Raw genomic sequence first — 25,550 nt, forward strand, 5'->3', positions numbered from 1 at the left:
AAGCCCTCATCCTGCACTAATTGGGGAATCCATAAAATGCCTCTGCTCATACAGTTCTTCAAGATTGTCTGTCTGTTCCCAATTTGCAAGTCTGGGTTGCCTCAAATAGGTGCTTTTGCATGATGGCAAGGATAGAATTGGTGCCTCTTAGCTGGGATAACTCAGACCCTTCACACAGCATCCTGGTTTTGTCCAGTGAAGACAAATAAGGACTGAGGAGACCCACGGAGGGAATTGCATGCATCCATACACATTCAATTTCCACCTGTATGGTTATAAGGTGTCAGTGTGCTGGAAGCAGTTTGATATCTGTGACATGCTAAAAGCTTGATAGTAATTTTATAAGTCTGGAAGCCCAATGCTCCCTTGCCTATAGAAAGTTAGAGGTTTTTAAATTACAGCTTAGTTGTTGACCAGGGACTCATAAGAAGGCTTTTATAATGGTATTAAATTTTTGAAAATAAGACGGAGGGATCTATACAGATAGGCCACTTGAAATATAGCAGAGCCTAGGCAGGATATTCGTTTTTATTATGTTAATGTTCTTCCCCACAGGCTCAGGGAACAAGGATTTGTATCACTAACTATATAACAAAATGCAGGATCAAAACTTATCTTTAGTAGTTTTGGTTCTGTTATAGCTAGGAACTTAATTGCATCAGTTTGCCTATGGCAATTCCATTGAAAGAAAGCCCCACTACGTGATAACTGGGAGATTTCATAGTGCTAACTTTTTAATCAGAATGTTGTGTGGTACTAAGCCAAGTGGCTTACAAAAGTTGGAGTGTATTACATCTACGTAGTTTCCTTTAGCAATGAAACTTTTAATGTCAAAGAATTAAATCAGCTTTGTTTGAAAGATTTATTTTCCATAAAACTCTATTGGCTGGCATTAATTATAGTCCTAGCCTTTAATTGTTTATAAATTGAATCCCATGTCAGTTTTTCCATTATTTTTCCCAGGATTGATGCCAGGTTTAACTGATCTGTAGTTAATTGGATCATCCCACTTGCCCATTTGGAATACTGGCACATCATTAGGGCTCTTCCACTCTTCTGGAATTTCCTTGCTATTCCAATATTTACTGAAAATTAACATAATTGGCCAGAAATCTCCTCAGTGACTCAATTCTTTTTGCACTTTTGGGTCAAGTTAACTGGTCTTGTTGAAATTTTTTTTGCATCCCTAGTAGGTAATAACATTTTCCTAAGTTAAGAATGGTCTGGGATGTACTTCATGATCCTCATGTGATACAAGTACATCATCCTGCTTCTTTCCAAATATAGAACATAAATATTTATTGAACACTTCTGCCTTTTCTACATCAACAGTGTTACCATATCCATACAGTAATGGGCCTATACAATTGCTAGGGTTTCTTTTGTTCCTAATATACTTAGAAAATGCCTCCTCATTTTTCTTAGTTCTTGGGTGTATTTAGCTTCCCTTTTCAATTTTCTACACTTCATAACTTCTAATTTATATAGATTGCTATGTATTTTCACCTTTTTCCTTTCACTATATGTGACTTTATTGCTAGTCATTGCCTTCACTTCACCACTGAACCAGGATTGGCTAGCAATCCAAGTCTCAATTTCTTGATTGACGAATCATGACATTTTGGCCAATAAACTCTTCTTAACTCCCGATTTTCATTCAGATTTTTCTGTCTAAATTTTCCTCCCAATTAGTTTCATTCAAATTTTTTCAATTTTGGAAACTTCACTCTTTTGAAGCACCAAATATATTACTAGTTAAAACTGTCCTCTGATTGCCTACATTGAATGAAATCAGATCACAATCACTGGTCCCTAGGCATCTACCAATTTCTAGTACACTGATGGATTCATCTTTATCAGTCAGAATGAGGTCCAAAATAGAATTACCTTGCATTGGATGTAATACCTTTTGCATGAGAAAATTATAGGTTTTAGAAGCTCTAATAGGGTGTGGGGTATTTGTCCTACCAAAATCAAGTTTCTGATAACAACACTCCCATACAGAGAGAGTGCTTGCAGGGTGTCCGTGGGAGACTGGCTAGATATATCAGGTTGGTTGCTAATTAACTAAACACAATGCTGTGAAAGGTGCCAGACTGATAGCCCTGGTGACTGGAGTCCTCTCTTTAGCCATACAATAGCTGCAGCATTGACAGTGACAGCACAAACTCCTCAGCCAGGTGCTTCAGGCCTGGTCTGGAGGCAGGGGAGGCTATGCTGGGTCTGTGGAGCCAGGCTCTGGGTGTGAAATGGGGAGAGGATCCCAGGGTCTACAGCTGGGTACTCAGACTCTGCCACGGGGACTGGATGGATAGGCAGGAAGCCAGGAGTCACATGAGCCATTTGCTTGGCTGTGGAGGTGCTTATGGTTGGCTGGGTCTATTTTGTTTTAATCCATCCTTGTCTAGAAGGTCATTGCCCTGTCACATGTATCTCTGGCAGCCTCCACAGAGAGGCTCAGAAGTTGATGGGGACACTTTGGGTATGTTTACTTGGCAATTAAAAACCTATGGCTGGCCTGTGCCAGCTGACTCAGGCTCGTGGCGCTCAGGGGCTGTTTAACTGTGGTGTAAACATTCTGGCTCAGGCTGGAGTCCAGGCTCTAGGACACTCTGAGGTGGGAGGATCCCAGAGCTCAGGCTGCAGCCTGAACCTGACTGTCTACACTGCAATTATACAGCCCTGTAGCCCAAGTCCTGAGAACCCAAGTCAGCTGGCACCAGCAAGCTGTGGGTTTTTAATTGCAGCATAGACATACCCTTTGATCAGAAATGGACTGACACCCCAAACCATTTTGAAATGGCCACTCGGCAGCCACCAGTTGGTAGCAGCTTTCAGGCACGGCGATTGTCAGCTCTTTGAAGCAGAGATTATCTTTTTGCCCTGTATTAGTATGGTACCTAGCACCATGGGGCCTGATCTGTGGCAGGGGCTCTAAGCACCATGGGAATACAAATAATGTAAGTACCAACCAGAGTCACCTAGTGCTAGCCAGCTGCACAGTCTGGTCCCCCTGTGCAACACTGCAGTCCTCTCCAATGGGGATGTTCATGTCTGTAGTCGCTTTCCTCAGTGCTCCTGCAGAGAACATCCCACTCCTGTGTCTGCATGGGAACCACCCAGGGCCGGTGCAACCATTTAGGCCAACTAGGCGGCTGCCTAGGGTGCCAAGATTTGGGGGCGCCAAAAAGTGGCACCCCCCAAAATTTTTTTAAATGGTTGCAGCTGCTGCTGCTGGAGGGGCTGAGCTGCCGGCGGCAGCAGCTGCTTCTGCAGCCAGGCACCCAAGTGTCCCCCGGCATGCGCCGCCTGCGGCCTGCCGGCAGCCGGTCAGCCCAGGGTGCCGGCCCGAGCATCAAGGGACTGCCCGCCGGCAGGCCCAGGCGCCCCCGCCCCCGGGTAGGGAGCTTCCCGCCGGCACCCAGGGCGCCCCCCGGTCAAGGAGCCGCGCCGCGAACCGGCAGCCCAGCGCCCCCCCCCCGGTCAGGCGACAGCCGACCCGGCACCCCAGAGCACCCCCCCTGCCCCCCGAGGTCAGGGAGCCGCGGCTCCGCCCCCACGTGTGGGGCGGCGAAATGTCCCAGCACCTAGGGCGCCAGAAACCCTAGTGCCGGTCCTGGAACCACCTCTGAGCCCCAGGTGGCTGAGCTGACAATGAACAGCACACAGGGAAGTCACACTAGTTAGAAGAACCAGGGAGGGCTGTGGGGCAGTGCGAAGATCACTCTGAGACATCATATACTCTCTGCTCCATCTGCTAAAGCCTAGTTTGACGAACAGGTGGGAGATATTTGATGGGGGAGGTAGGGACCCAAGACCACCTAGCTAACCTCTAGGATTTATACTCTGTGGCTCAGCCAGGCTGCATACAAGAGTAGGAGATAAACTCAGACAGCTCCAAATGTGATAAGTACCTGCAGCTGAGTGAGGCAAGAGGAAACCAAGCTAAAACTTAGCATATGTCTACCCTGCAATGTTAGCCCAAAGATCAGAGGGACTTGCGCACACTGGCTCAGTGTTTGTAACCCCAGGCTTGAGCGTCCACATGAATATTGACCCTAGGTTCAGAATTTTTGTGCTCAGGAGTCTACACTAGATTACACAGACGCAAGTCAAACCAGCCTAGGCAGACTTTCTAGCAGCCTACCCACCTGTAGCCACTGTAGCCCTTGGGTTTTGGTGCAGTGTGGGAAACCTTGACTGTCCACCTCCCACGTTAGAGGAAGCTGTCACAACCTGCCATGTCACCTTTTGGGTCTGCATGCTCCCATCATCCAGAACCAGCAGCGTGGAAGTGTCACCATTGTCTTTCTTGGGGTTTCACTCCTGTTGCAGGAAATGAGCAGAGCATCCATTAGACACTGGTGGACATTTTGGTGGCATTTTCTGACCTACCAAAGGCACCTGTCGGAGGAGGAGGAGGAGGATCCAAAAATGTCAGACCCAAACGGGCTGATGCTGCTCACAGCTCTTGGTATAGCTGCTGATTCTCTTACATGGACTGGCTCTCGGGAGCAGGGCCACAAGCAGAGACTGGTGGGGTCACACAGTCAAGCAGATCAGGATGATCAAGTGTGGGTGCAGAACTTTAACATGAAGAAAGCTACATTTCTGGTGCTTTATGAGCAGCTTGCCTCAACCGTCTAAGCATAATGATATATGCACGAGGATGGACGTGCAGTCCACAAATGGGTTGTTATAACCATCTGGAAGCTGGCTACCCCAGACTGCTGCAGGTCCATGGCTAATCAGTTTGGCATGGAAAGTCAACTGCGGGTAAGGTGTTGGTGGAGGTTGCTAAGGCAATCAGGAGTGTGATTTACCCAACGGTGGTGGTGGGCATAAATAATATCCCTGAAGTAATTGCTGGTTTTCAAAAAATGGGGTTTCTAAACTGCACTGGAGCCACTGATGGGACTCATATGCCCATAGTTTGCCCTCCTCAAGGAGCATGAGTACATGAACCACACAGGGTACTGCTCCGTTGATATGCAAAGCCTTGTGCACCACACAGGTCAATCTATGGAAACGTTCATGACACCAGGGTTTCCCACTGATCAGGAGTCTACCTTTATGGTCATGCTGGGACACTATTCTCAGGAAATGACATCGTCATACATGAAGTTACCATCTCCACTCTTATTCTGGGGGACCCTACGTACCCCCTTTTGCCTTGGCTTATAAAACCATACTCTGACCTCAGAGGCCCTGGCAAAAGAGTTTAATTATGCTCTCAGTAGGTGTAGAAAGGTTGAAATCCCTCTGATGCTGTTTGCAGAACTGTTTGGATTCCAATGTCATCAATGCTGTCTGCGTTACTGTGTCTTGCTGTGCTCTTCACAAGCTTTGTGAACCCAAAAGTGGGTCATTTGTTCCTGGCTGGCCCTATGACAGTAATGGGTTGCTGAACTGATGCATTTTCTGGCTGAGTGCTCCTGCCATAGCTGGAGCAGGATGCACCCGGGCAACAGAAGTCAGGGCAGCGGCGTATTATCGCCTAGGCCAGCAAGGCCTAGGCCTAGGGCGGCAAACTTGCTCACACCCCCTCCCCAACTCTGCCCCTTCCCCAAATCCCTGGCCCACCTCCTCCCCCAGGCATGCCGCGCCTCCCTCCTTCCACCTCCCTCTCAGGCTTGCCATGCGAAAGCGCTGGGAGGGAGGGAGAAGCGAGTAGCAGCACTCGGGGGAGGCGAAGCAGAGGTGAGTTGGGGCCCGCGGGCATGGGAAGTAACTCGGGGGCGGGGCTAGGAACCGCTCCCCACCCTAGCTTACCTCCACTCCACTGCCACCATCTCCTGAGCATGGCACAACTCTCCTTCTCCCCCATCCCTCCCAGGCTTGCCGCGGGGGAACGGAGGTGAGCTGGGGGCAGGGGAGGGTGCGGGAATTTTTGGAGGGATTTGTTAATCTGCCACTGAATCAGGGATATTGTCAGTAGTTACCAGTGTGGTGCTCTGCTCTTGTTTGGCTGTGTGTGTGTTCCCTCTGTGTGCTGCCCCGGCTCTGCGCAGATCGCTGACACAGCAGACCTTGAGAGAACCCCCAAAGGTCACAGACTCTAGTAAGGTACGAAGGAACCCGGGCCAGGTTTATTGTCAAATGAAGCACAGTAATAGTTTCCCGTAGACTCTACAAGACATACTATGAATTTGTGTCCCCTGGCAATGGACCGGCTCAGTCAGTGGTGGGACTTTCCACTGTCCCCTAGGCCAGACAAAGATGTGCACTCCGGGACCTACTTTTATACAGTTACAGGACAGATTACTCATCCCTCCTGACGCATTGAGGTACAGCCCCTTGGCTCATTAGGGTGCTGTCTCCCCTTTGATCATGTTGTTTCAGACAAACAGATCTATCCATCATGCTGTCCTTTTGACCCTGTCTTTAAGATGCACCTGCCTCTTCTTTATTATGTCTATGGAGTGTCCTTGTATCGGGCTGTCCAGATGCCATCTTGGCACAAGTTCCTCTTATCGGCACTTATATGTGGATGCACCTGCTTCTAACAACCCTCTTCTTGGCAAATTCTGTGAGTGGGGCCTGCCTCTGGCTCACAGTCCAGCTTTTGCTTAGCAATGCCTGGAAGTACTTTGGTTCAGGCTTCAGGCCTTAGACTGGGCCTCTGACACAAGAGTTTATGTTTCAGGGCCTCATCTTACTACAAGGGATGCTTTGTACACCCACACTATGGACTTCCCTGGGCCAATGGAAGCGGGAGAATAACATGCTTATGGATGTGTTTGTGCAGCAGCTTTCCCAGTAAATGAAGTACTATCACTGTATGCCAAGAACGGGGGGGAGGGGGGATGTTATTGTCAGGAATTGTTAATTGTGGATGAGACAACCGTTAATATAATGGTGGAGGACGATGGTCTGTGTGACATGAACTGTGGATTTTCATTGTGGATTGATCAGAATAGATATATTGAGAAAGTGCATTCGGATGCAACTTCTCAGTTGCACTTTACATGTTTCTATCATTCTTATTAAAAATACACATTATATGAGGTGATGCAATGATGGTAAAAACTTTATGAATGAAGTAAAAGCCCTTTCTTCTGATTGTATTACAGAAAAGCAATATTAAAGCATTGTCAGGCAGGCTAGCTGTCACTGCAAAACCAGAACACCAGTAAGAAACCAGCGCCAAAGCCAATCATAAAACAGAGCCCTGGGAATAGTACAAACAGTGAAACCAGGGCCAACAAATACATTGCCTACATTTGCAAGTTCTCTGCCCCCCCATCTCCTTTCCCTTTCTTGTGTGTTTAGCACATACTTGGAGCCACTGCATGGGGGTGGAGGCCAGTAGGAGCTACGTTTGCCCTGTCCACTTAGTGTTGTCCCAGTTGGGTCACTCAGCCAATTATCCAATGTGTTCCTGATCTGCAGCATATGGTGCTGTGTAGGGGACTCAGGATGTGGTGGGGGTGCAGCAGGAGCCTCTTAAACAGGTCTTTCTGGAGCACTCTATCTTTCTCCCTCAAGCAACACTTCTGTTCCAGAAACTGCACTGCCAGCCTCTTCTCATGCACTGCAATTCTGTCCTCATGCTCTGCAACCTGTCTGTGTCTTTCCCCTTGCCATGAATCCTTTTCGCTTGGGTACTGCAGCTGCTTGTTTGCCCTATCTAGAATGTCCACCATACTTTCATCATGGAAACACACCCTCTTGGACTGCTCTCTGACAGAGTCCTGCTGAAGTATGGCTAGGCTGCACAAGGGTCTGCACAGGCTGAAAGCCCTGAAAGTAGACATCAAATCGTAGAAGTGTAGAACTGGAAGGGACCTCATCTAGGCCAGGTCCTTGCACTCAAGGCAGAACTAAGTCATATAAACCATTCCGGACAGGTGTTTGTCTAGCTTGTTCTTAAAAACCTCCAATGATGAGATTCTACAACCTCCTTAGGCAATTTGTTCTAGTGCTTAACCACGCTGACAGTTAGGAAGTTTTTCCTAATATCCAACCTAAACCGCCCTTGCTGCAATTTAAGCCTATTGCTTTTTGTCCTAGCCTCAGAGGTTAAGGAGAACAATTTTTTCACCCTCCTCCTTGGAACAACCTTTTATGCACTTGAAAATTGATGTCCTCCTCAATCTTCTCTTCTCCAGACTAAACAGACCCATTTTTTTCAATCTTTCTTCATAGATCAGGTTTTCTAGACCTTAAATAATTTTTACTGCTCTCCTTTGGACTTTCTCCAATTAATTCACATCTTTCCTGAAATGCAGTGCCCAGAACTGGACATAATTCCCCAGTTGAGGCCTAATCAGTGCTGAATAGAGTGGTAGAATTCTTGTGTGTTGCTTACCACACTCCTGCTAATACAGCTCAGAATGATGTTTGCTTTTTTTGCAACAGTGTTACAATGTTGACTCCTACTTAGCTTGTGATCCACTATGACCCCCAGATCGCTTTCTGCAGTATCTTTCCTAGGCAGTCATTGCCCATTTTGTATGTGTGCAACTGATTGTTCCTTCCTGAGTGGAGTATTTGCATTTGTCCTTATTGAATTTCATCCTATTTACTTCAGACCATTTCTGATCGTTTCTGTCCAGATCATTTTGAATTTTAATCCTATCTTCAAAAGCGCTTGCAACCCCTTCTACATTGGTAACACCCACAAACTTCATAAGTGTGCTGTCTATGTCATTATCTGAATCATTTATGAAGAAATTGAACAGAACCAGACCACGACTGATCCCTGCAGGACACCACTCGATATGTCCTTCCAGCTTGACAGTAAACCACCGATCACTATTTTCTGAGAACAGTTTTCTAATCATCTCAGTACTTCAAAGAAGGTTCAGTGTCTTCACTCAGAAAAGGGCCTGTGGAATTTCAAGGCCAAAAATGATACTCCACGAACACAACCGAGTTAATCAAAGTGAAAGGAGTGAACACAAGATAAAATTTACAAATGCTCTGGGGAGGGGGCCTGTGGTTTACTACTGAAGCTTTCTCTATCCTTTCAGGCATTCCACATTCTGGAGGACGTAACAATCTTGGAGTTCCCTGAATGGCAAAAGGACATTCTATTCCAAGCTGCTGGTGGAAAGCCAGCCATGCATGGCATAGAGGTTTTCAGTACATCTCCAAGTGGAGTGGGCAGGTGTCCTACGGAGATGGGCCCAGAAACCCTTACACAAACTGTGACTATCTATCTGGAGTTTCTACTACAGGAAAAGTTTGCAGCTATCAACACCTGGGACTGGGTCAAAATTCATGGGGGAATCAACAGGATGCTGCATTAGTGTCCACATGGATTACCGCCACCCTACAGCTTCCTATACAGCCTGCCCTGACTACATCTACCTGTGGACTACATGCAAGCACGCATGATAACACAGACACTCAAAGAACTACACAGCCAGTCCCCAGCTGCATCTCCCAGTACATTTTCTAGTCTGCAGACAACCCCCCAAACTGTATGTTGGATATTGGTTTTGTCACAAATGCACTACGTTGTATCTGCCCTCCATCACCCCAATGCAATTTACTGTTTACAGACAGTTTGTTATGCTGTGATGTGGCTGCTTTGTACAGAGCAGCATACAAAAAAGGAAGGCCCTATAAATTTCTTACTCTTAACATCTTGGCACAGACCTTGCTGGAGGTATGTGTGAGTATCAAGTACAAATGTAATGTGAAATGTTTGTTTCACTGTTTGTGCTTCCCAGTCTCTTCTGAGTTCCATGTGGTGGTCATGTAATGCCAAGGAGCAAGCATGCAATCTGCCCTCAGTGTGTACACGCTGCTACCCACAGCTTGCAATAAATTTTGCACTGGGTCATAAAACAGAAATACTTCCCATCCTCCTATATTAACAATCACAAAATGAAGCTAGAAACTAACCAGGGTCCAAGGCTATTTCTGTCTCGTCGCTGTTGGCACCGTGGTGGGTTGCTCCTCCAGGGGCTCATCAGATAGCTTCTCTAAGTATGGATCCAGGATGCGCTGCAGCTGCTCTGGCATTAAAGCCTCCTTGCAGATTAGTGTGAGCACCAGAATCATTTTGCTAGCCTGATCAGGCATCTGCTGGGTCTTCCCCAGTCCTAGACTGAATCTGGGGCTGAGAAAGTTGCCATCCCGGATGACCAGGTCTCCAATCCGGTGAGTCCCCAACATTGCCAGTTTCTTCGGTATTTCTGGGTATGCATGGTCATTCTTGGAATTCTTACTGAAGTCGAATGTTTTGCTCACCTCGCACCAGTTTTACCAAAAAGCTGGCTATGATCATGTGACCAGGGAGCAGTGTGCTTGGCAACGGACAACTTCTTGTCAGTGACCACTGCAAACCCACAAGAAAGTTCACTCTGTTTGCAGCTCAGTGGTCAGAATAAATAAATGGAAGGTTTAAACCCCAAACAGCTGTACTTGACACCCAGGAAACAGAAGCAACCCCGCTGGTTTGACTGGCTAGTCTTAGGATTGAAAGGACAATTCCCCATGGAACTGTGGCATAGCATTGGCAGACTCTCAGGACGTGAGTCTGGGGGACTCAGACCTGAGCTCAGCCCACACAGCAAAACAATGGAGTTTGGACCCAAGTCGCAGAGCTGGGTTCAAAGCCACCCACCCTCTCGCTAGGTCCTAGGACCTGGGTGATTTACTGGCCTGACTCAGACAAAATTGTGTGTAGATGGAAGGGGACTTTGGGCTCAAGCCTGAGCCCACATTACAGCGTAGACAGGATGGGCTAGAGATACACACAGCCAGCAGGTACCCTGGGCCCTTAGAAAACCTGTGCAGACAGTGCCAGGCAGGTACATGCACACGCATACACAGGTGCATGCACACAGTCAGCAGAACACTCCTTGAGGAGCATGCCAGACTCTGGGCCTCTCTCCCCCAGCAGCAGGCAGTGCACAGGCCTGTGGCCAATGCCCCTGAAACTCACCCCAATGCAGACAATGGATTTCCCTTCTGCCCCAATCAGCTCTCACCTTGCATGCTACCCAGTCACCACTGTGACAGATTCAAGGATAGTGCAGAAAATTGCTGTAACACCTGGGAGTTCAAAAGACTACATTAAAAACATGCCAGAAAAGTATGGACTTTTGGGATAGGTAGTCTTTAAGTGGCTTTCCAGGCAAATTCCCTAGGCAGAGGCTAAAGCAAATTCCCCAACTCCAGCTATGGAAAAACACAGGCCTTTGAAGCTATGCCCTGGGGAGAGGGCCGTAGTCTGCTGATTACCTGTTACAGGAGGCCAAGATCAAAAGCCCAGACTGTATAAAGAGATGGCTTCTCTGCCCAGTCTCTGTTCTGGTTCTGGATCTAACATGGATGAACATGTAACCGTGAGGAAAACCCATTTGAGGGGTTTGAAGGACTAAACCCTACTAGAGTCTTAGACTGGAGTTGGGGGTGACCTCTGCTAAGCTTTTTAGTATGTGGGCAGGTTCTTTTATTTCTTTAATATGTTTTTTTTCCTGTACTGCTTTTATCCTAAGAATACATGTCCTTGCTTAGAAGAAGCTGTATGATCACTTGTAACCGCTGGAAAAACACTGGTCACAGTCCTTGGAGAGGATGCAAAGTGCCTAAAGAGCCAGTCTGTCTCGCTGTGGATATCACACTGTAAGGCAGGGAGCTGTGTGCCCTTAAAAATCCCTGGTCGGGGTGAGTGGGACACAAGTCTCCGCCCAACAGCTGGGAGCTGGAACCTAGAGTGGGTGCCTGTGGTGACGGGGCACACAGGTGCAGTTACCCTGAATTGTAACAATCATCTGTCCTCCTCCCCCACCCCCTGCCACACCTAGGGTGACCAGATGAGAGGGAGAAAATATCAGGACACCTGGGGGGAGGGGCGGTCCACCGGCGGAGAAGGAAAAAAAAAAAAAAAAAGCCAAGCACTGCCGGCGGAGCAGTGATAGATAGATAGATAAAAAAGGCGAGTGCTGCCAGCGGAACGAAATATTGGCACAAATTGCATCCTGACCAAAGATCAGTTGGGATGCGGGACAAACACCTAAATATTGGGACGGTCCCAATTTTATCAGGACGTCTGGTCACCCTAGCCCCACCCTAGCCATCACCCTGACACCTCCCTTCATGCTGGTGATGGAAAGCTCAGTCTAATTTACTATTATGAGGCACTTTAAAACTCCACAGAGTTTTATAAACATTAATTAGTCATCATCATCCCAGCAGGGGTCAGGATCAACACCCCATTTCACAGATAGGGAAGAGACGTGACAGCCAGAGTTAGGGTGGGACGCGCTGGTTCCCTCCCAGGCTCTGATAACACCGGTTTCTCCTAAAGAACAGCAGAGACAAACCAAACATTAAATACTGACATAGTGGCTCTCCTTCCCAGGAAGGAGCCACAAAGATTGAGGCCACTCCCAATCCTGCAGGATCCCATGGCAGCTGTGTAAAAGCCTGAAAGGCGAAGAAGAGCGTTGCTAGATCACAGTCATAAATTAAGGCCAATTAAAAACATACATTAACACAGTGATTCTCAAACTTTCGTACTGGTGACCCCTTTCACACAGCATGCCTCTGAGTGCAAACCCCCCTTATACATTAAAAACACTTTTTTACATATTTAACACCATTATAAATGCTGAAGGCAAAGTGGAGTTTAGGGTGGAGGCTGACAGCTCGTGACCCCCATGTAATAACCTCACGATCCCCTGAGGGGGTCCCGACCCCCAGTTTGAGAGCCTCTGCATTAACACAAGAGCTTAAAGTGACTGTGGCCATTTCTGCAGGGGCTTGGTGCAAGATGCAGCATGGGCACCTCATCCATCAGACTCTAGCACTGCCATGCATTAGGCTGACTTTTTCTCCCAGCCTCTCCCCTAGTCCTGCCAGCTCCCTTCACAGCCCTCACAGGTCCCTCACACTCGCATTTCACTCTGAGCACTTCTCTGTCATGTCCGCTGTCATTACTGAGCCTCTCAGCCTCACCAAGTCTGTGAATATTCAACTCCTTCTCACAGAGCCAGGCTTAGATGTCTGCAGAGCCCCTGCCGCATTTGTTCCAGATGTCAGAAGGTGTGTAGTGAATGAAGCAGGGGATTGCAGGATGAAAAATAATGGACTTGTATCTTAAGCAGATGAATGCCACACTGAAGAATTGCAATCTATCCCTGCCTCTGCCACAGGGTGCCTGTGTGTTGCTTCACAGATCACTTAGTGAAAAGTTTAATTGTGTGTTTCTCATTTTCTGGGGGCCCAACCCAAGACCCTGGGCTCTGATTTGCAGAAGTAGTGAGCACTTACAGCTGAAGTCACAGGGACTTCTCTTTTTATACATTACTTATATGGGAGGAGAATTCCCTTTTGCCAGGCACCTGGGGTGATACCCTATGGAGGTCCACCTGTGATAGCTCATCCTTCCTGCACCTTGTTTTTGTATCTGTGATGGGTGAAGCCCAGTGTAAGGTACTCCCCAGACACTGAATTTGGGGGTCCCCACCTCCCTTTGCTTTCAATCCTGGTCAGTCCAGAATCAGAAATTGCTTCCCTCCTCTGCCCATGGTGGGACATTTGCATCCTCCTCCTAGAATCTCTCACAGCTATGTGCATGCCCTCCAACACATTTCTCCTCTAAGGAAAGAACTGGTGACTCACAAATCGGTCTGTGCCTGACACAAGCATTTCAACTGAAATTTTAAAATCCACCTGGTCAGCCCTGCTCCTCTCTCTTCTCCCAGGGTAGGTAGGTGTGGCAGGGTCCTTGACAGTCCAGCAAACTGCCAGCTCTTACACAGTGTGCAAATGAAGGATGAAAAGCAACCTAACAAAATGCACTGAGCTGGTAACAGGTGAAGGTACAGGCCACTCTGCCTCGTCTCCTCATCTCAGTGATACTCAGATATGATGGTGACGGGGCCAGATAAGTTACTAGATAGCCAGATCAGGCCTAAACTCTGGAAGCAGATTCAGAAAGAACACCCAAAGCCAGAAATTCAGGGTAAAGTCACCTCAGTTTCACCCAAACCATCACCTCCATCAGGGAGCCACCTGTTCCAGATACTGACCAGCAAACAGGAGCTAGGGAAGTGCTAGGAAATCTTCCTGCTTCAGCTCATGAGCCAGCCTCTAACTATTGCTAACAAACTCTCCACAGGTGGCCACTGATTACATACTATTCATTTTCTGGGGGACCAGACTTGAGGCCCCTGAAATCTGATTTGCAGTAGTGCTGAGCTCTCAGCTGCACCTAAAGTCATTGGGAGTGCCACTCTAATCTATGAAGTGCTATACATAACGCGAAGTATTCTGAAAAATCAAGTCCAGTCATCTCAAATTGGGCATCCTAATTCAGTGGACACTTGATAATTGTGTCCTTAATCTTTGGGCCAATACTTCTGGACCTCCTGGGTAAATTGGGATTATACATTCATTCAAATATGTGAAGTTCTCAGATCCCGTGTTGAGAAGCACCATAGAAATGTCCATGAGAAAATTGGTAATTCCACATTCAATGCAGTTTTTAAATAGTGGGGAGTAAATTAGGCCTAAGGCCCCACATTCTTAGATTCCAAGGCCAGAAGGGACCGTTGTGATGACCAAGCCTGATGTCCTGTGTAACACAGACCATAGAACTTCCACAAAATAATTCCTAGGACAGATTTTTATAGAAAAATGTTCCATCTTGGTAAATTGTTCCAGTGGTTAGTTATCCTTACTGTTAAAAATATATGCCTTATGCTCAGCCTAAATTTGTTTAGTTTCAGCTTCCAGACATTGGATCATGTTGACCTTTCTCTGCTAGACTGAAGAGTCCATTTGTTCCCCACGTTGGTACTTATAGACTAATCAAGTCACCCTTTAGCCTTCTCTCTGAAGATAAATAGATTGAGGTCCTTGCAGCTCTCACTATAAGGCAGGTTTTTCTAATCCTTTAAATCATTCTGATGGCTCTTCTTTGAACCCTGTCCAATTTATCAATATCCTTCTTGAACTGTGGACACCAGAACTGGACAGTTTTCCAGCAGCAGTTACATGAGTGTCAAATATGAAGGTAAAATAACCTCTACTCCTGCACAAGACTCCCATTTGTGCTTCCAAGGATCACATTAGCTCTCTTGACCACAACATCACACTAGGAGCTCACATTTAGCTGATTATTCCCCATGAACTCCAAATGTGTTTTAGAGTCACTGCTTCCCTTGATAGAATCCCCATATTATATGCATGGCTGACATTCTTTGTTCCTAGATGTATACACTTATGTTTAGCTGTATTAAAATGCATATTGTTTGCTTGAATCCAGCTTATCAAGTGATCTAGATCACTCTGTATGGATGACCTGTCCTCTACATTATTTACCACTCCCCCAATATTTGTGTCATCCGCAAACTTTATCAGTGATAGGTTCATGTTTTCTTCTGGGTCATAGATAAAAAAGTGAAATAGTGTAAGGTATGGGTGACAGGAAGCGGGGCTCTGCCTGAAGGCTAGCTCCTGACTCTGCCCATGGTGACAGCCCCAAGACCCCCTGCCCCTTCCCCACGGCCGGATCCCTGAGCCCCCACGACCACCTGGACGAGCCCCAGGGCCAGCCACAGCCACACCTCCCCTTCCCAGAGCCCAAGCCAACTTAGGGAAAAGCCTCTCATGCAGAAGATGCTTTTGATGCCTCATGCAGGTTCCAGGGCGGCTGAGCAGATGGTATGAACCCAGGAAGCTGAGAGCACATCAGTAATCTCTCTGGAGTCCAGGGCGATTACTGATGAACCCGGGAAGCTGAATAGCACATACTGCCTCCTCAACCACCCTGGAAACTGCATGGGGCATAATAAATAAAAAACTTCCTCCAAAACTCTGCAGCTAGGGGTCTGGCGGCTGCAGCAGTGTTAGGGGAGGCTAAGCCTCCCCTGGCCTATTTACCCACCGTCCCTGGCATAGGGCCAAGAACTGATCCCTGCAGGACCCCCTGGAAGCACACTCACTTGATGATGATTATGGCTGTGAGTCTGTCACGGTTTCCTTGGCTTTCCAGGACCTCTGTGACTTCTACAGCAGCCAGTATGGCTGGCCGGGGGGGCCGCCTGAGCAGCTCGGGTGGCCCCCGGGTCAGCCACACTGACCGCTGCTGGGGGGGGGAGGTCTCAGGCCATTCTGTCCCCTCCCAACAACTGCAGTTTGGGTGTGGGAAGTGGCTCAGGGCTGGGCCACAGGATGGGGTGAGGGCTCAGTGCGGCACTTACCTTGGAGGGCTCCCCAGAAGTGGTGACATGTCCCTCTCTCGGCTCCTAGGCAGAGGCACAGACAGGTGGTTCTGTGTGCTGCCTCTGCCTGCAGGCACCGGCCCCACAGTTCCCATTGGTCACAGTTCCTGGCCAATGGGAGCTGCAGAGTGGGCACTTGATGCAGGAGCAGCGTGAGGAGCCCCCCTGTCCACGCCTCTACCTAGGGGCCACAGGGACATGCCGGCCACTTCCAGGAACTGCACGGAGCTAGGTAGGAAGCCTGCCATCCTTGCCAGCCCCCTCCACTCCCACCAGCACCAGCAGGGGTCCCAAGTCACCCCTTGCCCCAGAGCACCCAAGTTTTAGTCAGGGGTATACAGTACAAGTCACGGACGGGTCATGGGCCATGAATTCTTGTTTACTGCCCATGACCTGTCCATGACTTTTACTAAAAACACCAGTGGCTAAAACGTACTGTAATGATGATTCCTTGCTTGCAGCTAAAACCTACCAGTTAGCAAGCTTTTAATCCATTTAATATGTGCCATGTTACTTCTATATTGTTCTAGTGGTTTTTTATCAAAATGTTGTGTGGTACCAAGTCAAACACTTCACAGCAATCTAAGTTTGTTACATTGACACTTTATCAGCCAAACTTGTCGTTTTACTAAAAAGAGATACCAAGTAAGTTTGAGAGGATGTTTTTCATAAAGCCATGTTGACTGGCATCAGTTATATCACCTTCCTTTAATTCTGTATTAATTCACTCCCATAGTAGCCTCTCCATTTTGATCTTACCAGAGACTGATTTCAGGCTGACAGAAATAATCAATTACCCTGCTCATCCTTTTAGCCCTCTTTAAATATTGGTGCTACATTAGCTTTCTTCTGGGATTTACCCAGTGTTCCAAGACTAATTGAAAATCAACATTAACAGCCCAGCTAGCTCTTTTAAAACACCTGAATGCAAGTTATCTGCACCTGCTGATTTGGTAATGAATTGAATAAGAATAATAAAGAGATATTGGCTAGCACTTCAGTGACCACAGTCCTTCCTCTGCACTGAATGAGGCAGAGGTCCGTGATAATGTAATTAAAGACTGTATCATAAAGCATATGCACAAGGGGCTAAATTAAGGTTGGACAGAAAACCTTACCTCTGGCCTTTCCTAACTTTTGAGTGCTTGACTTTGCAACCTCAATAGCATTCTTTTAATATAATTTTAAAGTGTAATTTCCTAGGTTTTTAGGAAAGCAAACTAAAAATATACACCCAGAAATCTGATCACGTAGAAACCTATTGACTCCCACACGGGTCATCAGCAGGGTTGGAACCTGTAGATCCGTAGCACATCCCCTACCACTTGGGCTAATGGAGTAAGAGGTAGCAGCTGCAGGCTGATACCATCTCTGTGGATCACCCACTAGAAGGGGATGAGACACACTTTACTCGCCAGTTTCACAGCTGTTTGCTAATAGTCGAAGGCTGTTGAGATGCATAGATTTTAAGGCCAGAGGGATGCTTGTGAACATCTAATCTGACCGTCTGCATAATATTGGCCAGAGGACTGCCCTGAATGAATTCCTGCTTCAAGTCCAATAGCTGGGCTTGAACTACAGTGTATCTTTTAAGAAAAAAAATCCCATCTTGATTTGAAAATTGCCATTGCTGGAGAATCCACCACTTCCCTTGGTGAAATGTTCAGAGGTTAATTCTTCTCATTGTTTTTTTTTAAAAAAAAAGGTGATTTCAAGTCTGAGGGTATCTAGCTTCAACTTCCAGCTGCTGGATCTTGTTATATTCTTGCCTCCTAGACTGAAGAGCCTGCTATTCTCAAATTTCTGTTCTCTCTCTCCTGCCCCACCCTCCTCTCCCCCTCCGGTCCCTGTATCCCTTTTTCCCTGTCCAGCACTCTGCCTGGTGCTGGGCTGCATGATATTTCCAGATGGCTGGGATGCAGAGACTGTCAGGGACATGTGCGGGGAGAAGACAGGGAAGTACTCGTTGGGTGATTGTTCTGTGCGCTGGGCCTACATCCTTGCCATCATCGGCATCCTCAACGCCCTCATCCTCTCCTTCCTGGCCTTTGTCCTTGGCAACCGGCAGAATGACCTGCTTCATGAGGAGCTCAAGACAGAGAACAAAGGTAAGAACCACTCCTGCCCCTAGCTGCAGCCCCTATCCCTCCTGTGCCTCCACAATAGGACATATCTCCTGGCAGAGCCCTTTCCAGGCCCTCTCCCTGCCTACATTAATCCCGATAGTGGTAGGACTTAAGAACTCCAGTGCCACCCTCTCCAGACTGTGCTGTATCTCTGTTCCTCCTCTCATCTAGTCAGCAGCTCTTTCACAGCCATGGTGCCACCAAAAGTGCTGAAGCCTGAAAAATACCTGATAAGCCCAAGTTTCTGGCCAGATATATGGGTGCCAGTCCCAATCCTGCTAGGGGTGCAAGTAGCCCCTGTGCAAGGAGCTGCCAGGGTCTGTGCAGAGCCATGTGCAAGCAGAACCTTCCTACAGTACACACATTCTTGTTCTCTCGCTGGTTTTCCTGGAGCCTGGTCCAGACCTGCCCACATTTAACACTATAAATAGGGTCAGGTGGGGAGGGGGGGAAGAGCTCCACATTTAGCTGCAGTGAAGAACACTGAGCCACCCTGTGGAGCACAGTAAAACTTGACAAATATTTCACAGGTCCTAGGTTTTCCAGCCAGCACAAGAACCTGCTTCAGGGGACAGGCTTCCAAATGGTTCTACTAAGGTCGGGGCAAGGGGGACATTCTCAATTAACCCTAACAGAATCTCCCCCAGCCAGTCCTAGCTGGTGGTGGCAGCTGCCAGGCAGGTTCCAGCTCTAGGCATTCAGTTGGGTTTGTAAATAGTCAGGTTCTGTGACAAGAAGGTCAGCCACTGTTAAGAGCAGGGAAAGCAGCTCATTCATCCGTGCATTGGGGTGGGGAATCCCTGCATGACAGACTTCTGCCCCAGCGCCTCTGGCCCCTCCTTTGCTGCATCCCTCAGACACCCAGAGGCAGGAAGGGGTTTAATGACTTACTATCACAGATAGGGCACAGTTAGCATTACTCCCAAAGCAGCTGTCCTCTGAGTCACTGTGGCAGGAGAGTCAGCAGCGCATAATGTGTTCCCAAGGGAAGGTGTCCCTTGTGCTATAAGACTGCAAAGTTCTCTACTGGTCCATGCCAAGATCAGAGTCCAGGACACCAAAAGGCTAATGTCCCTACTGCATTTGGATTGATTTAGGGTACATTTTTATATGGTGCTTCAGCCGGTCAAATACCAGTTTATCTATAATAATAGCATTTCTAAAAATAAAATCTGATTTGTGATTGGCTGAATATTTATTTTTGAAGAATGGCCACCCAGCCAGAGATCAGATTGGTGCGTGGCTCAGTCCCCCAGCCAATCAGATTAGCCAGTGCAGTTTCCATTTGGAATACTGGAATGGCCAGGTGGGAGCAGTCCACACAGGTCCATTTAGCCAAGTCTCCTATTGTGAGGGCAGCCAGGCCCAGCTGCTTCCAAGGAAGGTGTGATAGTCCCCAAATGGGCAGTTAGAGCATATCCTGCTCATAGGGGAAGTTTCTTCCTAACTTCTCAGTCAGAGGTTGATCCCTTCCCTGAAGCAGGAGGGTTTGTATTCCTCCCATAACTGGTGCAGGAACAATATCTCTAATTCTCTCATTTGTGGCACCTGTCCTCCTTTCTGTGCCTTCTTGATTCTGCCTGTGCTTTGCTCAGCTGGTTACATTGTCTCCTGTCCTTGGCATCACTGAAATTTGAACAAAGGCCAGAAAGGAAATGCAATTAATCACAATCAATCTACAGGCCTTAGAGTTTGCACTATTTGTTTGGATTAACCCTAGAGTTACAGTGGGCTAGGCTAGCTGGAAGCCAAGGGAAGAGGCTCTGAGCACAGGTGCATTAGGGTGGGTGGGAGCCTAGGTCTGACTGAATCCCTGTCCCCTCACCTCTGACTGGGAGAGGTTCATTGACCCCACTCTGTTCCAGGTCCACTCTGCATGCAGCCTCTGAATGCTCAGCCCACGCTTCTATATGGGAACGGGAGCTCTTCAAACTGTCCAGCAAGCTGTGCTGCCCACCAGGCTGCCCTTTACAGATGGTGCACAGCCAGGTTTTTCTTGGGATCAAATCAAAGAGTCTCTAGAATAATATGTTACAGAAATTCACAAAAATGTTTGGTGGTAGGACAGATCCACATCAAACAAGGAACAGTTCAGAGAAGCCATGTTTCTTATAACTGTAAAAGGCAGGGAACCTGCTTAAAGGGGTTTCAAAATATATGTAGGGTTTCTCACTCAGTGCTTGTGTGTGTGAGTTCATGCAGCTGTGCGTGTGCAACATGCCTCTATCCACAATGCCAGGCAAACTCCTAGTAGTGAGCTGCCATACAGGAGTAGCTTAATAGATTCCACATTCATCTCTGACTCCTGCCTCATCCTCTTTCTGGGAGCGCTAGCGGAACTAGAGTGAGTTCTTGTGAATACCCAGGATGACTGCTGTATGACATGGTGCTGTTTTATGATGTACTGAGATACTAGCTACAGATGCTTGTTCATTATGGACAAAGCCAGATACATAAATACCAGTCCCATTAGGGATTTTTTTAACTAAATCATGTCTGGGTTCATTTGGTCTTAGACAAACTATACTCATGCCCTCGCTGCCTGAAAAATTGGGAATTACCCAGTAGGTCAATACTCTGACCACAGACTTGCTCGCTTCCTCCTGGCACAACAGGCCTGTGTCATAGCGACAGGGCCCTTTCAGCTGTAACACGGGTCTTCCCTTGGGAGCAGGGAAGCTCTTTGATGTCAGAAACAGTTTTCTCTCTGACAGAGAAAAACAGATCCTGAAATTTGCCCCATACTTTTCTATTGTCACAGAACCTGAAAAAAATCCAGCCCAGAGATGAGGGTCCGTCCAGGGCCGGGTTGAGACTCAATGGCAACAGTCGGAGGGAAACATAGGAACAAATGAGAGCAGATTCCTCTTGTGCCTCAGTTGGGGACAGGGCTCTTCAGACCTGGGTTGGAGAGTTGTGTGTTCCTGTGAATCAGGGTATCGCAATCTGTCTATGGCCAGAGGTGTGTGCATAAAAATATCTGCGTATAGCATGGAGGGCTCTGGCTACAGGCTTTGTGCACTCTAATAGTGATCAGACTATATGTTCTTCTGTGGTGTATGGACCATTCCATCTAGGGAGCTACCTTCCCCTCCCGGTTACGCTGGTGCAAATCAGCCAAATCATTGGGAGGGGAGGCATCAGAGACAGTAGAACCACGGAGTATTTAACCCACTATATCTAAACCAAGACCAGATCAATAGGATGTAGACTAATGAGTCATGAATTTAAACTCAGAGCAGCCCTAGAGAACTTGGAAATGTGCCACAGGAACCCCTTACTCTGACTAGCAATGCAGCCAGGAGGAAGCAGAGGCTGAGTCAGACTCCTAACACACTCACTCTCTCTCTCTCATATATATTTTTCACAGATTTTGTTGGCACTACGGTAAGTTCTGTGTGTTGCAGCGTGGTCCACCAGGCTGGTTCCATCCTGTCCAGTTAGTGTATGTGCTGGGGGGCAGGGAGGAGAAGGGTGTTGGGACTACTTCTGTTCTATCTGCATCTGTGTGGAGGGCACTGGGTCTGGGTCTGGTTCTGTTCTGTCCTGGTAGCAGTACTATTAACCTTACAGGATCAAAAATCCTGAGTCAACCCCAGAGATGTTGAGATTAGTCCCCAAATCATGTCTTTTTTTTTTTTAAATCAAATCATATTTAGCCTGTATTGACGTCTCAACTCCCTTCTGCTCCTCCCTTGTGTGTGTGAGAGAGAAAATGTCCGGCTGAAAAGACAACCTTTTAATGCCCCCAGACATGCCTACTACTCCTTGGCTGCTCAGATGGGAGTCCACTCACTCTCTTATCATCCCTAAGATGGGGAACTACCATCCATTTCCTAACTACTGTCTTGACTCCCTGCCCTTCCCACATAGCCCTGATCAGGGGCAGCTCTGTTTTTTGCCGCCCCAAGCATGGCAGTCAGGCGGCCTTCGGCAGCATTTCTGCGGGAGGTCCGCTGGTCACAGGGATTCGGCAGCATTTCTGAGGGTGATCTGCCGGTCTCGCGCCTTCGGCGTACCCACCGCCGAATTGCCGCCAAAGCCGCGGGACCGGCAGACCTCCCATAGGCAAGCCGCCAAAGGCTGCCTGACTGCTGCCCTCATGGCGACCGGCAGGCCACCCCCTGCGGCTTGCCGCCCCAGGCATGCGCTTGCTGCACTGGTGCCTGCAGCTGCCCTGGCCCTGCCTCAGCTTTCTTCCCTGACCTGTCCCACTGTGCTCTCCTGCCTGATCAGCAGTGCATTCAGAAATCAGGCACAGAGAATGAAACACAAGCTATTTTCTGGGCCCATCTCAGAACCGATGGGCTGCCACACGGACCCTAAGCTAGGTGGACAGTGTGCACTAAGTGCAAGACTGAGGCTTTAAGACTAAACAGATTTGCTGAGTGCAGTAATTAGATTTGGAATCCTGGAGTTTTTAAAAATAAACAGTTCCCACCTTCAATGCATTTCAGTTTTTTAAAAAGTGTTCCATTCTTTATATGTAATTTGATCCAGTGTGTAATCATGCAACAATCTCTCCAAAATATTATCTCAATTTAAAAAATGACTAATTATAATTAATTGTGCAAATTGCTGAGAATACTTAATTTTTCTTTTCTTTATCCTTTGCTCCCACTGCCTCGAGACCACCTGCTGCTGGGGGAGAACTTGGATAATTACTGCTTCCCTCCCACAGCTCAAATTATACCCCCTTGGGACCTCCCTTGTATGCAGCAGCAGCTCTTCCCTGATCCCCCTGACACTCTGTCTCCCACGTCCCCAGGATCCTTTGCTCCTTTATACTCACATAGGGCCTGACATAAAGGCAGGGCTGTGACGAAGACAGGTCTCTGTCAACCAGAGGTCTGCATATATAACCAGTCCTGAAAACTGGGGGAACGGAGATACTCACGTCATAACAAGAGCTCCTCCTGCAGGTTCAAAATTGAGCAACTCACAATTAATTCACAAGAGCTGTCACCCCTGAGTTAGTGTGTGTATGGAGTGGGGAAGGGCTGGGCTGGTTCAGTTCTGTCCAATTGCATTAGTCTGAGAGGTGCTGGGGAAGGGGAGATGTGGCTAGTTCTGACATGTCCCCATTAGTGGTGGGGTGGAGGTGGGGGCTCACTAGGCCCTTCATGCCTGTCCCTTCTCTGTCAGTAAGAGGACTGAAGGGGTTGCTGTTTTGAACCACTCTCAGGATCAGCCACAGCCTGCCTGAAGCTAATTCCTTGCTCCAGCAGTGCTCCTCGCACTTGGACTGGTCCAATCAGTGGGGTAAGTCCCCAGAAGGCAATATGTTGCCACGACATGAGAGGACAGGACCACCCAGGACTCCATTCACTATTTCTATCCCAGGAGCACCGAGAGGCCCAGCCAGGATCAAGGCTCCATGGTGCTGGGTGCTGTACATAGGGTTACCGTATTTCAGGTTCCCAAAATGAGGACACTGCCGGAGGGAGAGCTGGAGAGGGGGTACAGCTGGGGGATGCTGGAGGGGTTTGTATGTACTGGGAAGTGCTAGAGAGGATATGTGAAAGGTGCTGGAAGGGTGTGTGTACTGGGAGGAGTATTTAGGGTTGCTGGAGGAGGTATGGGGGGGTGTTGGCGGGGAGGTGTGTACTGGGAGAGGGTACCTGAAGAGTGCTGGAGGGGTGTGTGTACTGGGAGGAGTATTTAGGGGTGCTGGAGGGAGTACATATGGGGATGCTGGAGGGGGGTGTGCACTGAGAGGAGTACATGGGGGGTGCTGGAGGGGGTGTGCACTGGGAGGAGTATTTGGGGGTGCTGGAGGGGGTACATGGGGTGCTGGAGGATGTGTGTGTACTGGAAGGGGTACATGGGGTGCTGGAGGGGTATGTGTGCACTGGGAGGAGTATTTGGGGTGCTGGAAGGGGTGTGCATACTGGGAGGAGTATTTGGGGTGCTGGAGGGGTGTGCATGCTGGGAGTAGGATTTGGGGTGCTGGAGGGGTGTGCATGCTGGGAGGAGGATTTGGGGTGCTGGAGGGGGTACATGGGGTGCTGGAGGGGTGTACATGCTGGGAGTATTTGGCGTGCTGGAGGGGGTACATGGGGTGCTGGAGGGGTGTACATGCTGGGAGGATTTGGGGTGCTGGAGGGGTGTGCGCGCTGGGAGGAGGATTTGGGGTGCTGCAGGGGTATGTGTACTAGGAGGGGTTACCTGGGGCCTCACTCCTGAGGTGGGGCCACTGTCACTCTGGCTGGTGCAGACCTGGGCTGTACAGACAGTCACTGTCCAGATGAGCTCTCAGTCTAAAGACAACAAGCAGCATGGGAAGGATGAGTCAAAGAAAGACAATTGACTCTGTGCTGTTCTTACCTCCCCTATACTTACAGTGTTACTGGCAAGCTGAATCAGGCCTTTGGCAGAGACTTTGTTTCCTGCCTTTAAGCAGGGTGGACTGTGGGAAAACAGAAAGGGTTAGTCCCTCCTGGGCAAGTCCCAGGAGTGTCCCCATCCAGCCTGACAACACACAGGGGAGTGTGGAGAGCCTTCCAGCACTCACCAGCTGAGGTGAATCCTCACCCTTCCCTCCCAGCTGTATGACAGAAGGTGAGAGAAGCGGGAAGGGAGGGGACTGCGGGTGGGATGAGCCAGAGGCAGCAAGGGCCTGACACTGTGTGAGAGGGCTGCAGCAGGGTGTCGCACAGGCAAGCAGTGGGGTTGAGTTGGGATGGTATCACATGCTGCTGGACTGGGGCCCCCAAGGTGTGAGGAAGAAACCAGGCTGAGAATGCAGCATACCTGGGGCAGGGTCTCTTTGCAGAGCAGGAGTGGCGCAGAGTGTATCCCCTTGGGCTGTACAGGACGACTGTCGCTTAGGGGTGCACAGTTTATACCCATAAAAGTAACAAGCTTCTGCTGGCCCCAGGTCAGAGAAGGCTGCACAGCAGCAGTCACGGTGTAACTCACCTCACCTGCCAGAGCCGCTTCTCCCCGCCCTCCCATAGCAGGTGAGATCCGAATCCCGGCTCCGCAGAGTGTCCTCAACTCCCTGCTGCTGGAGGCGGGTGGGGTCTGCATGCCCTGCTCAACAGTGGCTCAGCACTGATGTGTTGGCCCCTTGTCATAAACAGATAGCTAAGGGTTAATGTTTCTTTCACCTGTAAAGGGTTAACAAAGGGAACCAAACACCTGACCAGAGGACCAATCAGGAAACCGGATTTTTCAAAGTGCAGGGAGGGAATGTTTGGGTCTGTGTCTTTTGTCTGTCTCTCAGCTATGA

The 25,550-nt window shown here is 48.5% G+C and overlaps 1 protein-coding gene across 1 annotated transcript in view; it reads left to right on the plus strand.

Annotated features, from left to right (window-relative positions):
• Positions 1–25,550, plus strand: part of LHFPL4 (LHFPL tetraspan subfamily member 4) — a 66,673-nt gene that overhangs the window by 38,758 nt on the left and 2,365 nt on the right. The window contains exon 2 of the mRNA XM_032798934.2: positions 18,062–18,298. Within this exon, the coding sequence (XP_032654825.1) occupies positions 18,062–18,298 (237 nt within the window). The remainder of the gene's footprint in view (positions 1–18,061; positions 18,299–25,550) is intronic.

This window comes from Chelonoidis abingdonii, chromosome 17 (assembly GCF_003597395.2).
Source record: "Chelonoidis abingdonii isolate Lonesome George chromosome 17, CheloAbing_2.0, whole genome shotgun sequence".
NCBI lineage: Eukaryota > Metazoa > Chordata > Testudines > Testudinidae > Chelonoidis > Chelonoidis abingdonii.